This window comes from Scophthalmus maximus, chromosome 3, assembly GCF_022379125.1.
Source record: "Scophthalmus maximus strain ysfricsl-2021 chromosome 3, ASM2237912v1, whole genome shotgun sequence".
Lineage (NCBI taxonomy): Eukaryota > Metazoa > Chordata > Actinopteri > Pleuronectiformes > Scophthalmidae > Scophthalmus > Scophthalmus maximus.
In genome coordinates, this window is record NC_061517.1 from 21791927 (window position 1) to 21809845 (window position 17919).

Sequence of the window (17919 nt, forward strand, 5' to 3'; positions counted from 1 at the left end):
TGCTATTAAAAAGAGTTACTTCACTATGAGACTTGTACACACACATTTTGAAAGATGCAAATATCTTCAATTTATGGTTATTGACAAAATCCCAGACAATTTGTAGATATCACAGCCCTAAATCCACCTATCTGCTTACCTAAAGCTCACTAGTACATTGTACCTCAATTCATTAATCAATCAAAAGGTCATTTTCAATTATCAGTCCAAAAAGAATTAGTGTACTGTAATGTTCTGCCAACCCCCCAGACATGAGAATGGTATTAAACCTCTTTGCACACAAAAAAGGAAATACTGGTATTTTGCAGAACAATTATTTTTCTTATTGACAATGACTCAGTTTTTTCTCCATGCACCATCCTCCCTCATCAGGCCTAAGAGTCCCCAGCGTTAGCAGACTGGATCTCCAAACTTTCCAGTCCAAGCAATCTACTTAATCCCCTGATGGGGATATTGGCTCGGCTCCACACTCATATCTGTCCAGTTAATGTCTGTGGCTGGTGTGTGTGTGTGTGCATGCGTGTGTGCTTGATCACATTTTCTCCGGCACACTTCCTCTGTCCTGCAGTGCTAGGGCGTCGTTTATCAGAGTATGCATACAACTACAAATGTGTGTGTAGGAACGAGGAAGCTGATACTGTATTTGTGAAACACGTGTATTTATGAAACTCTGTGATATGAACAGTGATGAATCTCAGCTCTCACCTGTTCAACATCCATCTGCCAATTTTGAAAACTTTACTTAGCGCAATCTATCGCCAGCACATCCCTCTGAAAGCGGCATGGTGTAGCACCAAGGCAAAACAAAAACTGACAATGAGGTTAAGACAGAAAGTTTCCCAGCATGCACCAGGCCACACAGTTGTTTTGTTCCTATTGTTTTTTTACGCTTTGTTCTGCAACATTTTTCCACCATTTCCAACAATTAATTTGTCGTCATACAAATACTCAGTGTGTGTGTGTGTGTGTGTGTGTGTGTGTGTGTGTGTGTGTGTGTCAGTTTGCACAGCTGATTCAGTTGCTGCGGCCATGCATTAATTGCGGTTTTGCTGAAATGCTGCCAGTCACCAAACTGCTGTAAAGCTCAGGCAGCCTGTATTAAAGTGTCACTGCTGACATCCAAAGCCCACCACAGTATCACAGGATATTCAGCTAAACCAAACTGAGTCCACAACTGACTTGTGTAAGCATACAGATGCAGAGTGGAGAAATGTTTCGGTGAGGGTCAAATAAATGATCATAGGAATCTGGGGCTCCAACTAACGATTAGTCTCATTATGGATTAAACTGTAGATTATTTTCTTCGATTAGTCGATTAGTTGTTTGGTCCATAAAATGGTGAAAAATGTTGATCGTGTTTCCAAAAACATGTGTTTTAGTCCACACACCAAAGATATTCAGTTTTCTGTCATAGAGGAGCAAAGAAACTAGAAAATATTCACATTTAATAAGGATGAAATCAGAGAAATTTGAATTCTTTTTTTTCTTTTTTACTAACTGAACCAATTAATCAATTATCAAAATAGTTGGCAATTAATGTGGTAGTCGATTACTAATCGATTAATCGATTAACTGTTGCAGCTCTACAGAGATCCAAAGGGAAACTGGGCTCAGTACCACTTCAATGCAATTCACAGATTACAAAGTTTGCTTTTAAATTAATCCACCTCTTGAACTGTTTCAGCAAAACAGAAAATATGCCTGGCTTAGTTAAATGATTTCAAATGATTGGACCCAAATCAAAACAGTTCATTATTGATGCAGAATGATTACAACTGACTGACATTCACCGATTCTCTGGTTGGTTATCATGGTCAGAGGGTTTTTTTTCCAAATGTACACACATGAAATGAGCGTTTGCATGGGTGAAGCACAAAACCCGCCGGGCTGTTCCCAGCTGACGCTTTGCTCCAGCACAAACTGCAGCACATTCAACAGGAGGACAAGGCTCTCGGTTTCTTGATCACAAACAGCACGAGCAACGAATAGGAGGTTATTTATGGAGCGGCTGTGCTTTTTACTAAAATCACAGTGAATCGGCCAGAATATAATGATGTGAGAATAAAGTAAGAGAGAAATCCCAGCAGAAATAAACAACAAGCCAAGAAAAAAGGGGCCAAACAGGCAGAGCATGTAGTTATCGTCCGCTCTGGGAAAACGGCTTCATCAAAAACAAATGTGTGGATTTATCATGTGGTTTAGTGCTGCATGTCCCCCTGTGGGCTCTGACCCGTGGTTTGAATGTTGACATAAATTTAGCTTTTAAAAAAATATGTATCAACAACGACTGACAAGAACAAATGCATGTTCCTCCCTTTGGCCGGAACTGACGCTGACTCAAACTATGAATGGATATGACAATCAATTTGCAATGCTGATATCAGCTGATAGAAAACATTTTTTAATTTATTCATTTGTATCTAATAAGCCACGGTAGTTGGCAATTTCATACTTGAATAATTCCATACTCAGACACTGGCGCTGTCCCTCTGATGGTGGCAGAGAGGCGGCGCCCGCCCTTCCTGGTGAGCCCCAATTGGAGGTGGCATTTCGCTGGCACAATGAGAGCTGCCACAATCTCTCTGCTGCTCGGCCAGATCCGGACAGACAGGCCCAGACGCTGCATGTCAGCTGCAATCCATATTATGCAAATGAACTCACACCAAGTTATAGTGGCTAACATCGCAGGTCGGATGGGAAGAGAGGAGGAAGGGGGCGACGGGCGGTGCTGGAAGAGTCGGAATCTTTTTAGTGGAACAAACAACCTCTTCAAGACAGCAGCAAGAAGGAGGCAGAGCTTTAAACTGCAGGGGGGGGGGGGGGGGGGGGGGGGGGGGGGGGGGGGGGGGGGGGGGTAGGTGATGTGAGGAGGAGTGTGTGAGAACATCACTCCACCTGAAGACACACACACTCTCATCTCTGGTGAAGAGCGAGGGGGACTCTCCAGGCTCCTCTGAACGCGCGAGTGAAGACAGACACTGACCAACCCGTCCAGATGTTGGGCAGTGCAGCAGATGTTACAGGCTTGTCTAGAGAAGACACTTCCCACTGAACAGCTGGATGGATTTGACCCCTGCGACCTCTCGCCTAAATCCTAATCTGTTTGGTTTTTTTAAAGAGAAAGAAAATCATATAAAATTCTTACACTATTTGTGTTGCAGCCACATAAAGCACTGATATCAATTAGATATTAATCAGAGTCCATGTGCTGCACACTTGCACATGGCTTCCAAACACGTTTCTTGAGAACCGCTCCATCCTCGTGGACCATTTTATCGCTTTAGCCGCATCAATAAACGCGACATTATCTAAACTTCAAATTACATTATGAGAACCCCCACCTGCTCGTGCCCCACGACTCCTTAAAGCCCAACAACCACCACGGCATCTCGTGGACCAGAGAGCACGTGTGCGCGGAGGTGACAGCCAGATCTCATTGCACCCACCTGTCAAAGTCTTTCCCTCCAGCAGCGGCAGGGGTGACGGCGAGGCTGCTTCGACAACCGCTCCGCGGGCGAACCGCACGGAATGCAACATGGAAAAGTTTCCGTGTGAACAGCCCTCACCTTTCTTGTTTTCAGAGGGTTAGGGGCGCGCTCTCAGGGGCGCGTCGGAGCTCGCCGGAGCAGTTGCGCGTAAATGTTTGGAGACCGCTCGTCACCAGCGGAGGACGCCGGCGGGAGGCCGTTCAGTGAGAGGATCCAACGGTCCAAACGCACCGTGACCATCGTCCCTCATCCACCCAAGCGACATTTACCACCCAGCCCGCTTCTGCTGCCGCTGCCTCCTCTTCCCGTCCACTCTCCTCCCCTCTCTCACTCGGTGCGCATTTACGCGATCCCCCCCCCCCTCCACAAAACGGACGCCGGCCCCTTTGCGTTCACGGTGCCAGCTGCTCCTCCACTATGCTGAAAGTGGCAACAGCCCCGGCTCCGTTAGGTTGAACACACACTGGCTGGTTCCTCCCCGTCTGTGCGGCTTTGGGGTGCGGATTGCGCCGCCGTTTTCCGCGCTCTCCGCCGCTCCGCATCGGGATCAGGTAACTCCGGACGCACCTGAGGAGGGGGGCGGCCGCCAGCAGCGGCGCTGCTGCCCTCGTGTGGACCGAGGCAGCTGTCGACCATCACGACACATGGACCACAATGAATTCAAATGGCCATTCCATAACCCTAATGGATGACGTAGCAACACTAGGGCTGCAACTAACGATTGTTTTCGTCATCGATTAATCTGTCAATTATGTCCTCGATTAATCAATTAGTTGTTTGGTCCATAAAACGGTGAAAAATGTTGTAACAAGAAAGATATTTAGTTCACTGTCATAGAGGAGCAACGAAACCAGAAAATATTCATATTTAAAAGGCTGAAATCAGAGAATTGTGACCTTTTTTTTCCATAGAAAAATACTTGAGCTGATTAATTTATAATCGAAATAGTTGGTGATTAATTTAGTAGTCGATTACTAATCGATGGACTTTTGTATCCCTAATTAACACGGAAATGTAGTTCAATTTATTTTCATCAACAATTGGCAATCCTGTTTTAAGCGAATAGAACACGTGAGAGATCAGAAAAAATATAAAATGTACAATAGCCAATATTCAGGCCTGTGGAAATATTTAGTTTTCACTACATTAGTGGCAATGTGATATTTTAGTAACTTAATATCACAAAGTAGTTGGGCTACATTCAAAACTTTACTCTGTAGTAAAACTACAACAGTATTATCATCCAAAATACAAGCAATTTCATGTACCGAAAGTAAAATCTGCCATATATTTTACAGAATTCTCTTAATAATTATTAATATCTTATCCAGAATAAGACTGTATGTTACTAGATTATAATTATGCATGGATTTATATGGATGGATATGCTACAAAGCTTAACGATACATTACATTCGTTTTGCTGACTCTTTTGTCCAAAGGGACTTGCAATCATCGAAGCAGGTAGCATGAAGTGCCTCGTATAAGGGGATGACCTGGAATCGAACCCCGACGTTCTGTATCAAAGCTCTTTTCATGTCCTTCTACCCGTTTCCTCTTGCTGTGCATGTTTCATATGTTGCACAGTAGTGTCCACAGTGACACATCTTGGTTTTATGTTTAGGGATTGTCATATACAGTCTGAGGTGTAGAGTGCACCTGAGTTGGCAGGTGTCAAAGAGACGGTTTCATGGATCTCTGGGTGGACAGTTTTCAGTGCTCGGCTGCAGGAAAAATATATCTAATGACAATAATAGTGGCTGTACTCCACTTGGATTGTGCATGCTGTCTCACTGGACAAACTTTCTGGGAGACATAAAGCAAGTGTGAGGCCATCTGCAAGTCCACATAGATTCCACCTATGCTTTTTATTGCTATGACAAATCATAATGATTGAACTTTGGGCCTCTGCTTTGGATTGTGAGCAGATACAATGTAGAATTAATGTTGGCAATAGTATTAGCTGACCTTACATAGTAATTACTAGACTGAATAGGATGATATAAATTACACCTCCAGCAGAAGAAAATGCAATGCAGAACAATTTTTTCACCACCTAAGTTAAGAATCAGCCACCAGCACTATAGTCTAGAGAAGAAGATTATATCACAACGAAGAAGGCATCAAGAACAGAATCCTAATTTACTAAAGAGGTCACCACTAAACATGACTGCTCTGTCAGACTGTATTGCTTATTTACATGTCGGATAAACCATTAGCCACGATGGCTTGTGGTTTATGAGGACATTACTGAATTATGAGGACATTCTGGCCAGTCCTCACTGCAGTTTAAAGGTTAAGATTTGTTTTAAAGGTTAATGTTAGACTCAGTGTTAGATTATAGGGTAAGGGCGGGATTAAATTGTGAAAGTTAAGGTTAAGGGTTGGGCTAGGTCAGGGGTCGGCAACCTGCGGTCCTGGAGCCGCATGCGGCTCTTCAGCCTCTCTGCAGTGGCTCCCTGTTGCTTTGGGGGGAAAAGTTTTTATGTTGACTGTAAAGTCAAGCTTAGGTTAAGGAAAGATTAAGGGTTGGGCAAAAAGTGTTTATGGTTTGGGTATGTCCCCTGGAAATTAACGTTTTACTGAAAGCGGTAGAGCACCTAGTTCAACCATCGGTAGACATCTCCACAGTAAAAGCGAAGGGATGATCTGCAAAAAGACGTCGCACAACATAACCCGAAGTTTCATTTAGAAAAGGATCTGCGAGGTAAGAGCCAACTAAGGGACTCTGAGCAGGAAAAGGTCCTAGGGTAAGAAATGTCATCATCCAACCATGTGATCATGAATCATTTTTCAATCAAAATAACCTTTAGGCGTGTCCTTAGTTGTAGAGGATGCAGAGATCGAAAAATATACATTTTCTTAACTATAAGTGTCATTATTTTCTGACTTCATTACGTTACTTCTCATATTAGATCATGTGATGGGATATACTTTTTTCAGATCAATACAAGACAATGATATTGTATTATTTGTGGATATCTTTGAAAATGTGTTTTAGGGACCACATTTCTGTTGACCTTAACTTTTGACCAATCAGCTGTGCAATGATTCATTTAAAAACCACGGTCCCAAGTTGGTGAAAACCCGTCCCGTGTGCTGTGGAGTTATTTTGGCATAAGCCAGCGTAGATTCTGGGCCGACACTGTCTCACCATCTGCTTTGCAAGTATATCATCAGATTGCTCAATAGCCTGGAGGGCGACTGTCATCGATCACCGTCGGCCTGCGACACACTCCAGACAGGACTCGATGCTAATGAGTGCATCTGACCTCTGTCATAATGAAGCGGTCAATTACACAAGGAGACTTCGATAAAAACCTCACCTCAAATCCTTCTGTCAAACCCAGCTTTGCATTTTTTAATTTTTAAAAAAAATCTTATGTCAGGAAGCATTTTTTGTCTCACAAGCATTCCCCTTATCATATGATCTCCTGCTTCCACGGTTTGTGTCCAATTCAGCGCTGCTCATAAATGTGATTGTACTATAGATAAGAACATTGCAGCAGAAGTATTAGAGATACTGTACATTCATTTACTTCATTACCTACCATCGTTTTGCCCTCAACACTTTTGAAACTATCTGTTATTAATCCCCAGTGGACCTGACCTGGTCTCTCTCTCTCCCTCACACAAACAACCTATCAATCATAATCCTATCCATGACCTATACATGACCTGTATCTGGAGCTCGTGTTAAAGCTCTGACCATTTTCTTCGTAAATCTTGGAAAACAAGGGCCAAAACAATTTAAAGCCACGGTGTGTAATATTTAGCGGCATCTAGAGGTGAAGTTGGAAACTGCAAGCAACTGATCAGGAGACGGTAGCCCAAAGAAACCAAACTACTTGCAACGATTTGTGTTCCACAACTACATCGAGTGTTTCGTCGTTTTCTGAAGTTGACCGTCATGAATTCCTCCCACTTCCAGTTTTCTTCTTCTTTTATGACGAGCATTCATGCTCTCCTACCTTCCTTTATAATAAATAATGAGTATGTTCCACCATTTTTCGCGAACTTGTGAGCCTGAACTGTCACCGACACGACAACACACTGAAAAGGCACAACAGCTGATTCCTCTTCTGAAAATGCGTATTATGGGGTGTTTGGTCCATTTTGGGCAACTGCATTAAACACGACGTAGCAAACATGGCAACGGAAGTTCAGTCCACCAATGTAACTAAAATGAACTCATTCAAAGTTTAAGAAAAAACATTGGTTATTTGTGGCAGGTGATTATACATAGATGAACACATAGTTGTGGGCAATATATTATAATTTCTGTTAATAAGTTCCTCTAAATATTACACACTGTAGCTTTCACATTATTTAAGTTCTCACGTTTGTCATGATGTAAAACACCAAACAGTTTAACACAAAACTTAAAAGGTTTTATTTATCAGCGAACGGCAATATTTGACAAATATGATGTGGTGGAAATCTTGATTTCCTCAAGGAATGAACAAATGAATCATTCAAATATAACAAGTTTGTCTACAAGTTTTATTTAATTGAAACAAAGTCAAGAGTACAACAGAGTCTGTTCAGCTGGTTCAGAGCTCCTTCACCATGGGATGGTTCAGACGTCTGACCCAGATCATACAGAAAAGCCATCTTAAATAGCCAGGCCAAGGCGGCCGGGGTCAACAAGAGTGTTTGCCCTTTCATCTGTCTGAATCCTTCTTCCTGGCCCAAATGTCTTACTACTCCTAATAAACCAGCTGTTCATTAACCGCTTGTAAACCACACTTCCCTCATCTGCTTTTCTTCTCCAGGCCCAGCTAATTGTTACTTCTCGTAACACATACCAGAAACACAATATAAACAGAGCATATGTTAATACATTATTGTATGAGAAAATGACACCACATATGAAAAATAAATAAATTACATATTTCAAGTTTTGATGTGACGTGCATTCAAAGGTGTGGCAGCATCAGATGCAATGATGACCATGGGGTTTGGATGTTACTTCATAGCACATTTTTATAGTATTTGGGAATTGTTTTAATATTTTAATGGGAGAGTTTCAGTTTGCAAAAGCCTTAAATGCAAATAGCAGATTTTTAACAGATCGCTGAATCAATGAAAAGCAGTTTCCCTTCCTTTTTTAAGAAATACAATATTACTGTAGTATCTACTTTTCTTTTTTTTTAATGATCAAAAGACCAAATATCTGGAGTCTTGAATGACATGATACAAACTTTGTGGTGCAAACTGAGAAGAAAAAGTCAACTGATGCAGTGAAGCTAATATTTTGCCTTGTATGAATCTCTGGTTTAGTGTAAAATCTTCAGTCATATTTGCAAAATTCTAGTACATAAAATCATAAATGTTTTCAAAAGTCATCTTTACCCTTTACAACTCCAACTGCACATTTTGTCCTCAGTAGTATGGTACGTCTTCCCCTGAGGGAATGAACACTGCACACTCTGTTTGGATGAGAATTGATGTAGTTACTGTTTGGCAGCATGATTTGATGAAGTTTACTTTAAACTCTGAAACTGTATACAATTCTGCGATAAACATAAACAATGTGGTTACTTGCTGCGTAAACTATTGGCCAATTTGCTACTGATATTTTTTTTAAAGTGTGACTTATGTGAGATTTTCAGGAAGAGCATTTTGTGATGAGACTTTTGCAAATAGAAAACTCAGTAGTAAAAAAAAAACAAAAAAACTGCGACGTCACCACCACCACCACCACCACCAGCAAAAGCTTTGCTCTCAGCTTTGGCTTTGTATTTTTCACTTGCACTTAATCTTCTTCATGGAGATCGACGCTCTATACATCATCACTCCACTGTTTTCAGTGGAGCTTTGATTGCGTCTCTTTCGATTATCAGTAGTTTGCATCCAGCTGTCTTTTTAGAACTGACCTGAGGAGTAACAAAGAACAATCAATCTATCCAAAATCCCTCAAAAGTGATCAAAAAATGACCTCGGCAAATAGTTAACTAATCAAATGTTCCACACAAATAATATTGCAAATGCTCTCAAATGATAAAAACGGCAGCGAATAATTCAGTGCAAACGCAACTCAAACTCACTCTCAACCTGAGTGTCAACTGAACCGCCAACATCAAGAAACACTCTGTGTTGTTCTAAATGTAACACGGTGCAACACATAGTCTCACCAGACGGTTTCCAGCTCGGAGCTCAGAGTTCCACAGTGAAGTGTCACCCTGACGCCGCACAGTGATAACATGGTTTTTTCATCGTCGTCTTCGTCATCTGGAAATATTCAAGCATCAACTCTCAGTTCGGAACGGCCGTAAACAATGCAGACAAATTAAATGTCTGAACTATCTTAAGAGTGTTTCACCCCGAGTAGCATAAATACCCTACACACAACTAATGCAACACATCTGAGGCCAGTGACGCTAATGTCACAGCATTGGGCTAATCCTCCTGTGGTGTGATTAGTCGGAGCCTTTGGTGAAATCAGAGTCCCCGGCCACTTCAGTGCTCCGTGAAGTCGGCAGCGGTCCACTTTAGGACAGAGGACACAGACTAACTGAAGAGCTGTTTTATGAGCTGCTGTCCTCGTGTAAATGAAGGGTGTGCTGTGTTTAAACCGCTCAGCTCCCAAAACAAATTAAAATCCTACTTATCTAGCTGCCACATTTCTAAATCTCCCTTAAGTGCATTTAACTTGTCCTTCTGAATAAATTGCCCAGAAGAATCTGAAGATAAAAACAGACGGCCCTCATCATGAACTCACTTATGTCATGTAACCTTCTTCCAGACATAACCTTCTTACATTTCCATTTCAGTTCACTCAATCCCTTTTCATTAAATTATCCCTCAATAATCCTACGGTCTACTGTGCCTCCATCTTCAGTCTGTGCTGGGATGGTGTAGGTATCTAGGTTTGTTGTACCCGACTAACTGAGTTTGCCGCAGGGACAAAGTGTGTGCTATCCTGCCCCCTGCTGGAGATTCCTCTCATAGTTTTCCAGGCAGATGTGGACGCGCTCAGTGAAGTAGTTGAGGTCAGAGATGGCCCTGAGGAGGTTGTTCTGGACCAAGGTGATGTCGTACAACTCAAAGGTGCAGGCCAAACGAGTCTCACTGCCGCCTGGGTCCAAGAAAACCTGACACACACACACACACACACACACATACACACACACACACACACACACACACACACACACACACACACACACACACACACACACACACACACACACACACACACACACACACACACACACACACACACACACACACACACACACACACACACACACACACACACACACACACACACACACACACACACACACACAGAGAGAGTGAGATAGAAAAGAGATAAAACAGGGAAGAGGGAGGAACATGAGGTGAACCAGCTGCAGTCTCACCACCCCATCTCTCAGAGGCGACTTACCTTCAGGAATGGCTGCATTAACATTATAAAGAAATAAAAAACAAAAAAACACAGTATCTAAAAAGACTAGAGCCTGACCGTTTTTTTTTTTTGAGAGCCAATGCCGATATTGATATTAGGGAGAACAAGATTTACGATACCAATACATCGGCCAATATATATATATATACAGTATATATATATATATATTTATTTATTTTGATCTGCCAATGATTCCAATGATGTCTCAAACCATTATGAAAAATAAATGAAATTGAGATCTGATATTTCAGTCTAACCATAAACTTGATCACAAATAACTATAAATAAAACACAAATTATAGAACTTGAATTGAGAAAATGAACAAAATGTATTTTACAATATAAACATAAATGCATTTTTTTCTGCGTTGTTTATTCTATAAACATAAGCACTCATACTAATATGTCTGTGAAATGCTCATATCGGACGTATGTTATCAACTGATACATATATATATATATATATACATATATATATATATGTCTGCTCTAATAAAGACAACAGCATAAACTACTCACTGACAGACAAAATTATATACAATAGTTGAGGATGTAAACAATACATGATTGTACATTACATTGACTAAATGTTGGGAGACGATGTCGGGTTGGGACATGTTCGTCATCCCAGGGTACGTCCAGGAGGATAAACAATTCTGGGCAAAAAGTCAAACTGGAGCTTTGTGTTTCGAGGATATAAGTAACATTAAATGTTTAAGTGTGATTCTTGACTGTCGTGACTGACAACAAGTAAAAAATAAGAACCAAAATGGAAAACACAGGAAATCTGAGGACATACTTGAATGAATTATGGTTTTATTCCATTAGAATTTGAGGTGGAGGGTGGTGGTGGTGTTGTGGGTGCTTGCTCACTGTGACACTATCGTGACTTACTGGGACACTGATATCTATTATTAAGTTTTTCAGCTTATTTTGGTTGTGTGGGAACTGGAACATACCTTAAAATATCCTATTTAGTTATCATATCATCCAAAATAAAGAGCATGGGAGTTGGGAAACATCTGGAGCTCTCTTAAATAACCCGGCATTCCATTATACGTCGGAACTCTGAGCTCAGAAGTCGGGTTTATCGTTCCATTATTATCTCGGAACTCGGATTTAAACCTCCAGTTCGGAAATTGCAACTGGAACGCCCCTGCGAATCGGAAGCCCGACTTTCGGGCTCAAGTGGAAAACAGCTTTATGAAGGATCGACGCAGCAGAGAAGATAGATCGGCAGGCAAGGAGGCCATGTATGTACAAATCTACTCATCGCAGACAAGCTTGCAATTTAAGCTTAACGACATAACGACGAGATCTGCAGTTGTTTGAGACATGTGTGCGCCTGTGAAAAGGAATCCATCACCTGCCAAAGTCACTCTCACTGCGACTTCCATCAGATGTGGTTTGTCTAACTTCTGCTGAAATAACAACTGAGGCCTCTCGACCAATAAGATCAGTGGATGGAGCCCTGCTGGTTACTCCCTGGTTTCACCTTGCACCAACTGGTGATGACATGATGACACTCATTGCCCATTGAAATGAGACAGACTAGGTCTCTGGCTTCTTTTTAATCCGCTCTGTAAATTTTTCTTTTAGTGAATGTTTTTTTTAAATGGTTGACATTGGCTCTAACTAACACAGACTAATCCTATTTCTTCAAATTATCTATTTTATCGTTCTATTTTTCTCGGTTCATGGTCCCTTTTCTATTCTCATTCCATTTGTAACATTGTTAAGAAAAGTGCTGAATAAATAACGTATTATTATTATTATTATTATTAATTGTAGGTTTTTGAGAGCCGCTGGCCAAGGTGATGTGAACCTGTCATCACACCCTGATAAAAAATGTTGCAGTAATGTTATGAAGACAAAGTTTCTCATCACTTCAGCATCTTAGATTCTGGATCTAATAAATAGCTGACGTATCTACACAGAGGGAAGAAGACGGTGACAATAAACAATATCATTTAGCATTTAGCCAGAAACCTGTCAGTGTAGTTCCAGTGCTCACGGTCGACAATAACAGTTGATGTATTCATGTTGATGATAAAAAGTCTGTACATTAAAGCAGTACCTTGGGCTGAACGATGGTATCCTCATCATTCATTCGGATGTTGTCATCTATGAAGATGTGCTGAACGTGTTGGTCAAAGGGGTCAACCCACAGCGGCTTCCCCCCGCGGATGGAGAAGGTGTTACTAGCCCACCTGGAGGAGACACAAGGAAACAGAAATCTCAGGAAGTAGGTGGGTGGAAGGAAAGAGACCGCACATTCCAACGTGAATGGTGGCCTGGGTAGTGATATACACATACCAGTCAAAGTGGTCCTGAAAGCCTCCCAGGCCCTGGACTGAGCTGAGGTACTGATACAGGCCCCTCTCTCCGTCCCGAGTCGACACGTGGTCCTCGACTCGACTCAGGACAATCCCCCTCTTGCTGCAGCGGATCTTGCCCGGAGACATATTCACACTTATCTGAGGCAAGAGCGAGTGGAAAAGTCGGAGAGGGAGAGACGGTGTTACACAAGGAAACTAGACACGACAGGCATCCTGTGAATAAAAAAGCATCCCTGTGGTTTGATTTGTTATTTTGTTTTGTTTTTGCCTGTTCACTACTGGAGTTGGTTTTTGTTTGGATCCCTGTTTATGTTAATTTTGTCTGCCCATCTGCCAAGGAATTGTAAGATTTTTGTTTCATTTGGGTCCTGCCTATCATTACTGTGATACCACCAAGAGTATAATTACCTTTTAGTAATTTAGACAAAAGGGACCCTAGTGAATAAGTGTGACTTTACTTCACCTTCAGATCAGCCAGATCGGGGAACAGCGGATGAGCCCCTTCATTCAGCGCTCTGGACACTGCTCTCAGCGCGCGAGGCAGGTCGCTTCCAAACGTACGAAACACAATGGCAAACTCCCGCCCATCCTGCACCAGGTCTTTGAGCAGCTGGAAGAAGGAGGGGAGGATCCAGTGGTACAGTCGTCCGTCTTCTCCCTTTACGGACAGCTCGCTGTCTTCCTGCAGACAGTACAGCAGTCAGTAACACACATATGCCTCAACCTGTCAAACTGGTTTGCAGGAATTGTGACCGACTGAACAGGAACTAAATCTAACCATGAAAAGCAGCATCTCACCGTCAAGCCAGTCTACTACTGATAATCACCTACAAAACATTCATTTGTAAAACAAGTCTCTTGTACGATTGTGCTGGCTTTTTTTTAATTAAGTGAAAAATTAGGTTTTCAAGGTGTCAAGGGAGAGAGTGCTAAGTGGAACAACTTGAGCTTCTACCCGAGAGACGTACAGGCCAAAAGAGAGAGTGCACAGGAGCAAACGAGTGAAGCGGCAACATAGAAAGGTTCTAATGCCAAATGTAAAAAATATGCTATCTTTTCATGTCCCCATCTTTAATCCACTTGTCTCACGCACTCTCTCGTCTGGTCCCTGTCTCAAGTTGTTCCACTAAGCGCTGTCCCAGGACGCCTCGAGAGCTTCCAGTGTGTTGCCTGGATATGCAGACTCTTTTATTCTGTTTTGTTTTCCGGACTTGCGTGCTTTCTTTGCAGCGCGCTTGCTGTTAATGTATTTGTTAAGGCTTCCTGCCAACGTTTTTTTTCCACTTGCACCACATTTCTGTTTTGTATTTTTGTATGCTTTGGAATTGGCATCATTTGTGAATTGGCAGAATGTTTCTCCTAATGGAATTATTTTGGACTGCTGCGGCATGTTCGTTCCACTGTAATAGGTGCATTCTGTTTGTACACTGTTGTCATTGTATTTTCATGTATTTTGTCAGTAATCAACATCATGTAGCCATGATTTGAAGTCAATTACCTATTTAAAAATCGATCGAAAAAGTCAACATTTGGTCAAGATTTGTCTTTCAGATCAGACCAGGTTTTATTTAGCCATCTTTCCAAGTCTCCATCTCGTCCACCCTTTCCTATGAGCCGCTTGCCTTGACACCCTCGGGCCAGCGCAGCTGATCCAGATGTTCCTCGAGAACCCCGCGGAAACGTTGTCCCGCAGCAGAGGTGAAACCAGGCAGCCGTCCGAACTGAGTGTGGTAACTGACGGCGTCGCTGCGCGGCGGGAGCAGGGAGGGGGAGTCGCTCAGCCATTCCCACTTTCCTGCATAGAGGTGAAGAGAATAAAAGGCTTTGTAAATGTCTCGAAACGCAGACAAACATATAGAAGTGACCACAGAGAGAGGGAAGTGGTTTGTTTCCAAGCGTCTCCTTCGGTAAGAGATTAGCCCTATGAAAGTAATGCTCGTATCACTTCTACTTTCCGGTCTCATGGTCAAGTTCACTGATTAAGAAAGATGGCTCCATAATATTTCATGTACATTCTTCAAATTTATTATTCTTATTCTCTATATTTTTTGGAATTAGTATATTTTACATTTATCTGTGTAGATATTGTATATATATTTTTAAAGTGTGCTGTGTGAAACGTGCGGCTGTCACACCGGAATTTCCCAGCTTGGGATAAATAGAGTAACTATCTATCTACTACTTACTTCTTATTTTTTTAATTTAAGATGGCTACCATCTTAAATTAAAAAAATCTATTTAGAATTTCTGAAAAGTTTTAATTTTGATTGATATTTCACTATGACAGGGTGGACAAGTTAAGCTCAACATCATCCAACTATAACATAAAAAAATTAAAATAATAGTATAAATCTTGCTTAATTCTTGCTCCAATTGTTTCAGCTTCCTTTGAATAAAGACAAACTGGTGATGTCATGTCTCTTTAGGGGGCAGTAACCCCATGATGACAGGGTGGACCGCAATTTCAAAATGTTTAGTATTATTATGAAAATAGAATATAAATGATCCAGTTGACTTGTTTGATCAAAGAACTTGTTGGTGACAATACAAAAATATAAAAATTGTTCTAATACATTGAAATTAGCAAGTTAAAGTTTTGTGTGTGTGTGTGTGTGTGTGTGTGTGTGCGTGTGGTGTGTGTGTGTGTGTGCGTGTGTGTGCGTGCGTGCGCGTGTGTGTGTGCGCGTGTGTGTGTGTGTGATGCCGTCCGAGTCCCGTTACCGTGTTTGCCCATCTTGCCCCACGTGACGGTCGTGAGGAAGTAGTCCAGAGCAGCCACAGTCCCCTGGCCCGTTATGGCGTCCGACACCAGGATGGTGTTGTTCAGGTCCAAATGCAGGACCAGCTTTCTCCTCTGTGCGGGATTTGCGGACGACAGCCCCCGGGGGACCGCCACCGCGGGGTCGCCGGCCACGGACACAGGCTCCGGGACGCGTCTGCCGTTTGTCCCGTCGTGTTCTTCAGCTCGGCGGCCGCTGCTCGCCCCGACGTCCGCCATGAGCGGAGACCGGGAGCTGACTGACTGCTACTGCTTTGACAACGCGTGACCAGAAACTTCCGACCGGACCAGCTCTGCTGCGGTCTGACTCATGTTGACTTACGACTGATTTACCGGTTCTTCCGCATACCCCATGTTGTCTTTTTCTTCTCCAGCGAGCCACTGGTTTCAACACCACCCGACAGGGGGACGAGCGCCACCTGCAGGCGCTGTAAAACCTTCGGAGAGTGAGATACGGGTCATAGGTCACATTCACCCAGCTGATATTCTGGATAACTCAGGGTCAAAGTTCACGAGGCCCCACACAGTTTTAGCATAAATCAACAACACTGGTTATTTGGAAATGGTTTGACAATTTTATTCAAATGGAATAAGTTAAGTTTCGAGTGACGTTTTAAATCACATGTATTATTTAAATTGAGTTATTTGAATGTAAATTAAATTCTGATGTCTAAACTTTTTTTAAATTTTAGGTACCAAAAAAATTGTGAATGGTGTGTAAGGGAAATTGGCAATTCTGTATGTGAGTAAAAAGAAACTAAATGACTAATGAATGTTCTATTCTTAATTATTTTTATTTTGGCAGATTGCATTTACATGAAATAAAATTGACAGACAAAAAACCCAACTTTACTCACTTTTAAACGATACAGCTAAACTGCAACCCAATAAATCCACAATACATGATTCAATCAGTTGTATAACGATAAACTAAAGTGAAAAAAACAGTGTTTTCCTGTGACAATTCAATTCAATACATTAACAACACACATACTGTACATGTCAATGGTCAATGTGAGGTATGATGTCACACAGTGGTGTGTGTTTGAGCTACTTGGCCACACACCCGGCCAATTTCCTCTTTTTTTCTCAAGCATATATGTATATGTATATTACTGTTTTTGTTATTGTTTTCAATAAGAGTAAAAAGTGTCAGTCACAGTTTGTACATGTACACTAACCAGAGGCCTGTTCTACGAAGCAGGAGTTGTGCTTTTTCGAGGTAACTTCAGGTTAAACCCTGGTTCTCGTCACCATGGTAACTAATGCTGAGCGGCTAACCTGCTCCGGGGTAGGTTAAGTTCGACATAAGAGATCACAGCCAGTCACCAGTTCAACTTCTTATCAATCAGATCACTGGAAAGCCAGTCATCATTCTGCAGGATCCTGACTGGGATGAAAAAGTTCAGAGTAATGTGTCAAATAGTAAAGCGCAGCAGATATTTATAGATGAGTGGACTCATGTTGCTGTTAGAGAGTTTTCATGTGTCCACCCTGGTTTTAAAGCAGAGTCTCTACTAAACAGTTATAGTTATATAACACTCAAGCATAGACTCATTAATATTAGAGCTTCATTTGAATTCAATCAAGATTGTTTGATTATTTTCTGTTTTAGTTGTTTGATCATATTTTCCTTTCATTTTGTAGAATGTCACTTTTACATGTTGCTGAAAATCAGCGCTTTGTTTCGGATCATATTAAATACTTTATTCATGGCTCTGACTATGTCCCTTGTAATTAACGACTCTGCCTTTTCCACGTGCTCGTAAAACCCAGGTGTTGACTGAGACAGTTGATATCCAGCTTCGTAGTACAGGTTGTAAGGACCAATATAAAACGTCCCATAGGTCAGGGGAACAAGAGGGCCAGTCAATGGCATCAATGCCTTCAGCATCCAGGA

The 17919-nt window shown here is 41.9% G+C and overlaps 1 protein-coding gene across 1 annotated transcript; it reads right to left on the bottom strand.

The window, feature by feature from the left end:
- Positions 1–7856: 7856 nt before the first annotated feature.
- On the bottom strand, positions 7857–16428 carry si:dkey-32e6.3. The gene is made up of 6 exons (XM_047330688.1): positions 15962–16428; positions 14863–15035; positions 13704–13922; positions 13218–13378; positions 12979–13111; positions 7857–10584 (listed from the first exon to the last, which is right to left on the bottom strand). The coding sequence occupies exons 1-6, from the start codon at positions 16236–16238 to the stop codon at positions 10408–10410; spliced, it is 1140 nt and encodes a 379-aa protein (XP_047186644.1). The 5' UTR covers positions 16239–16428; the 3' UTR covers positions 7857–10407.
- Positions 16429–17919: the final 1491 nt, after the last annotated feature.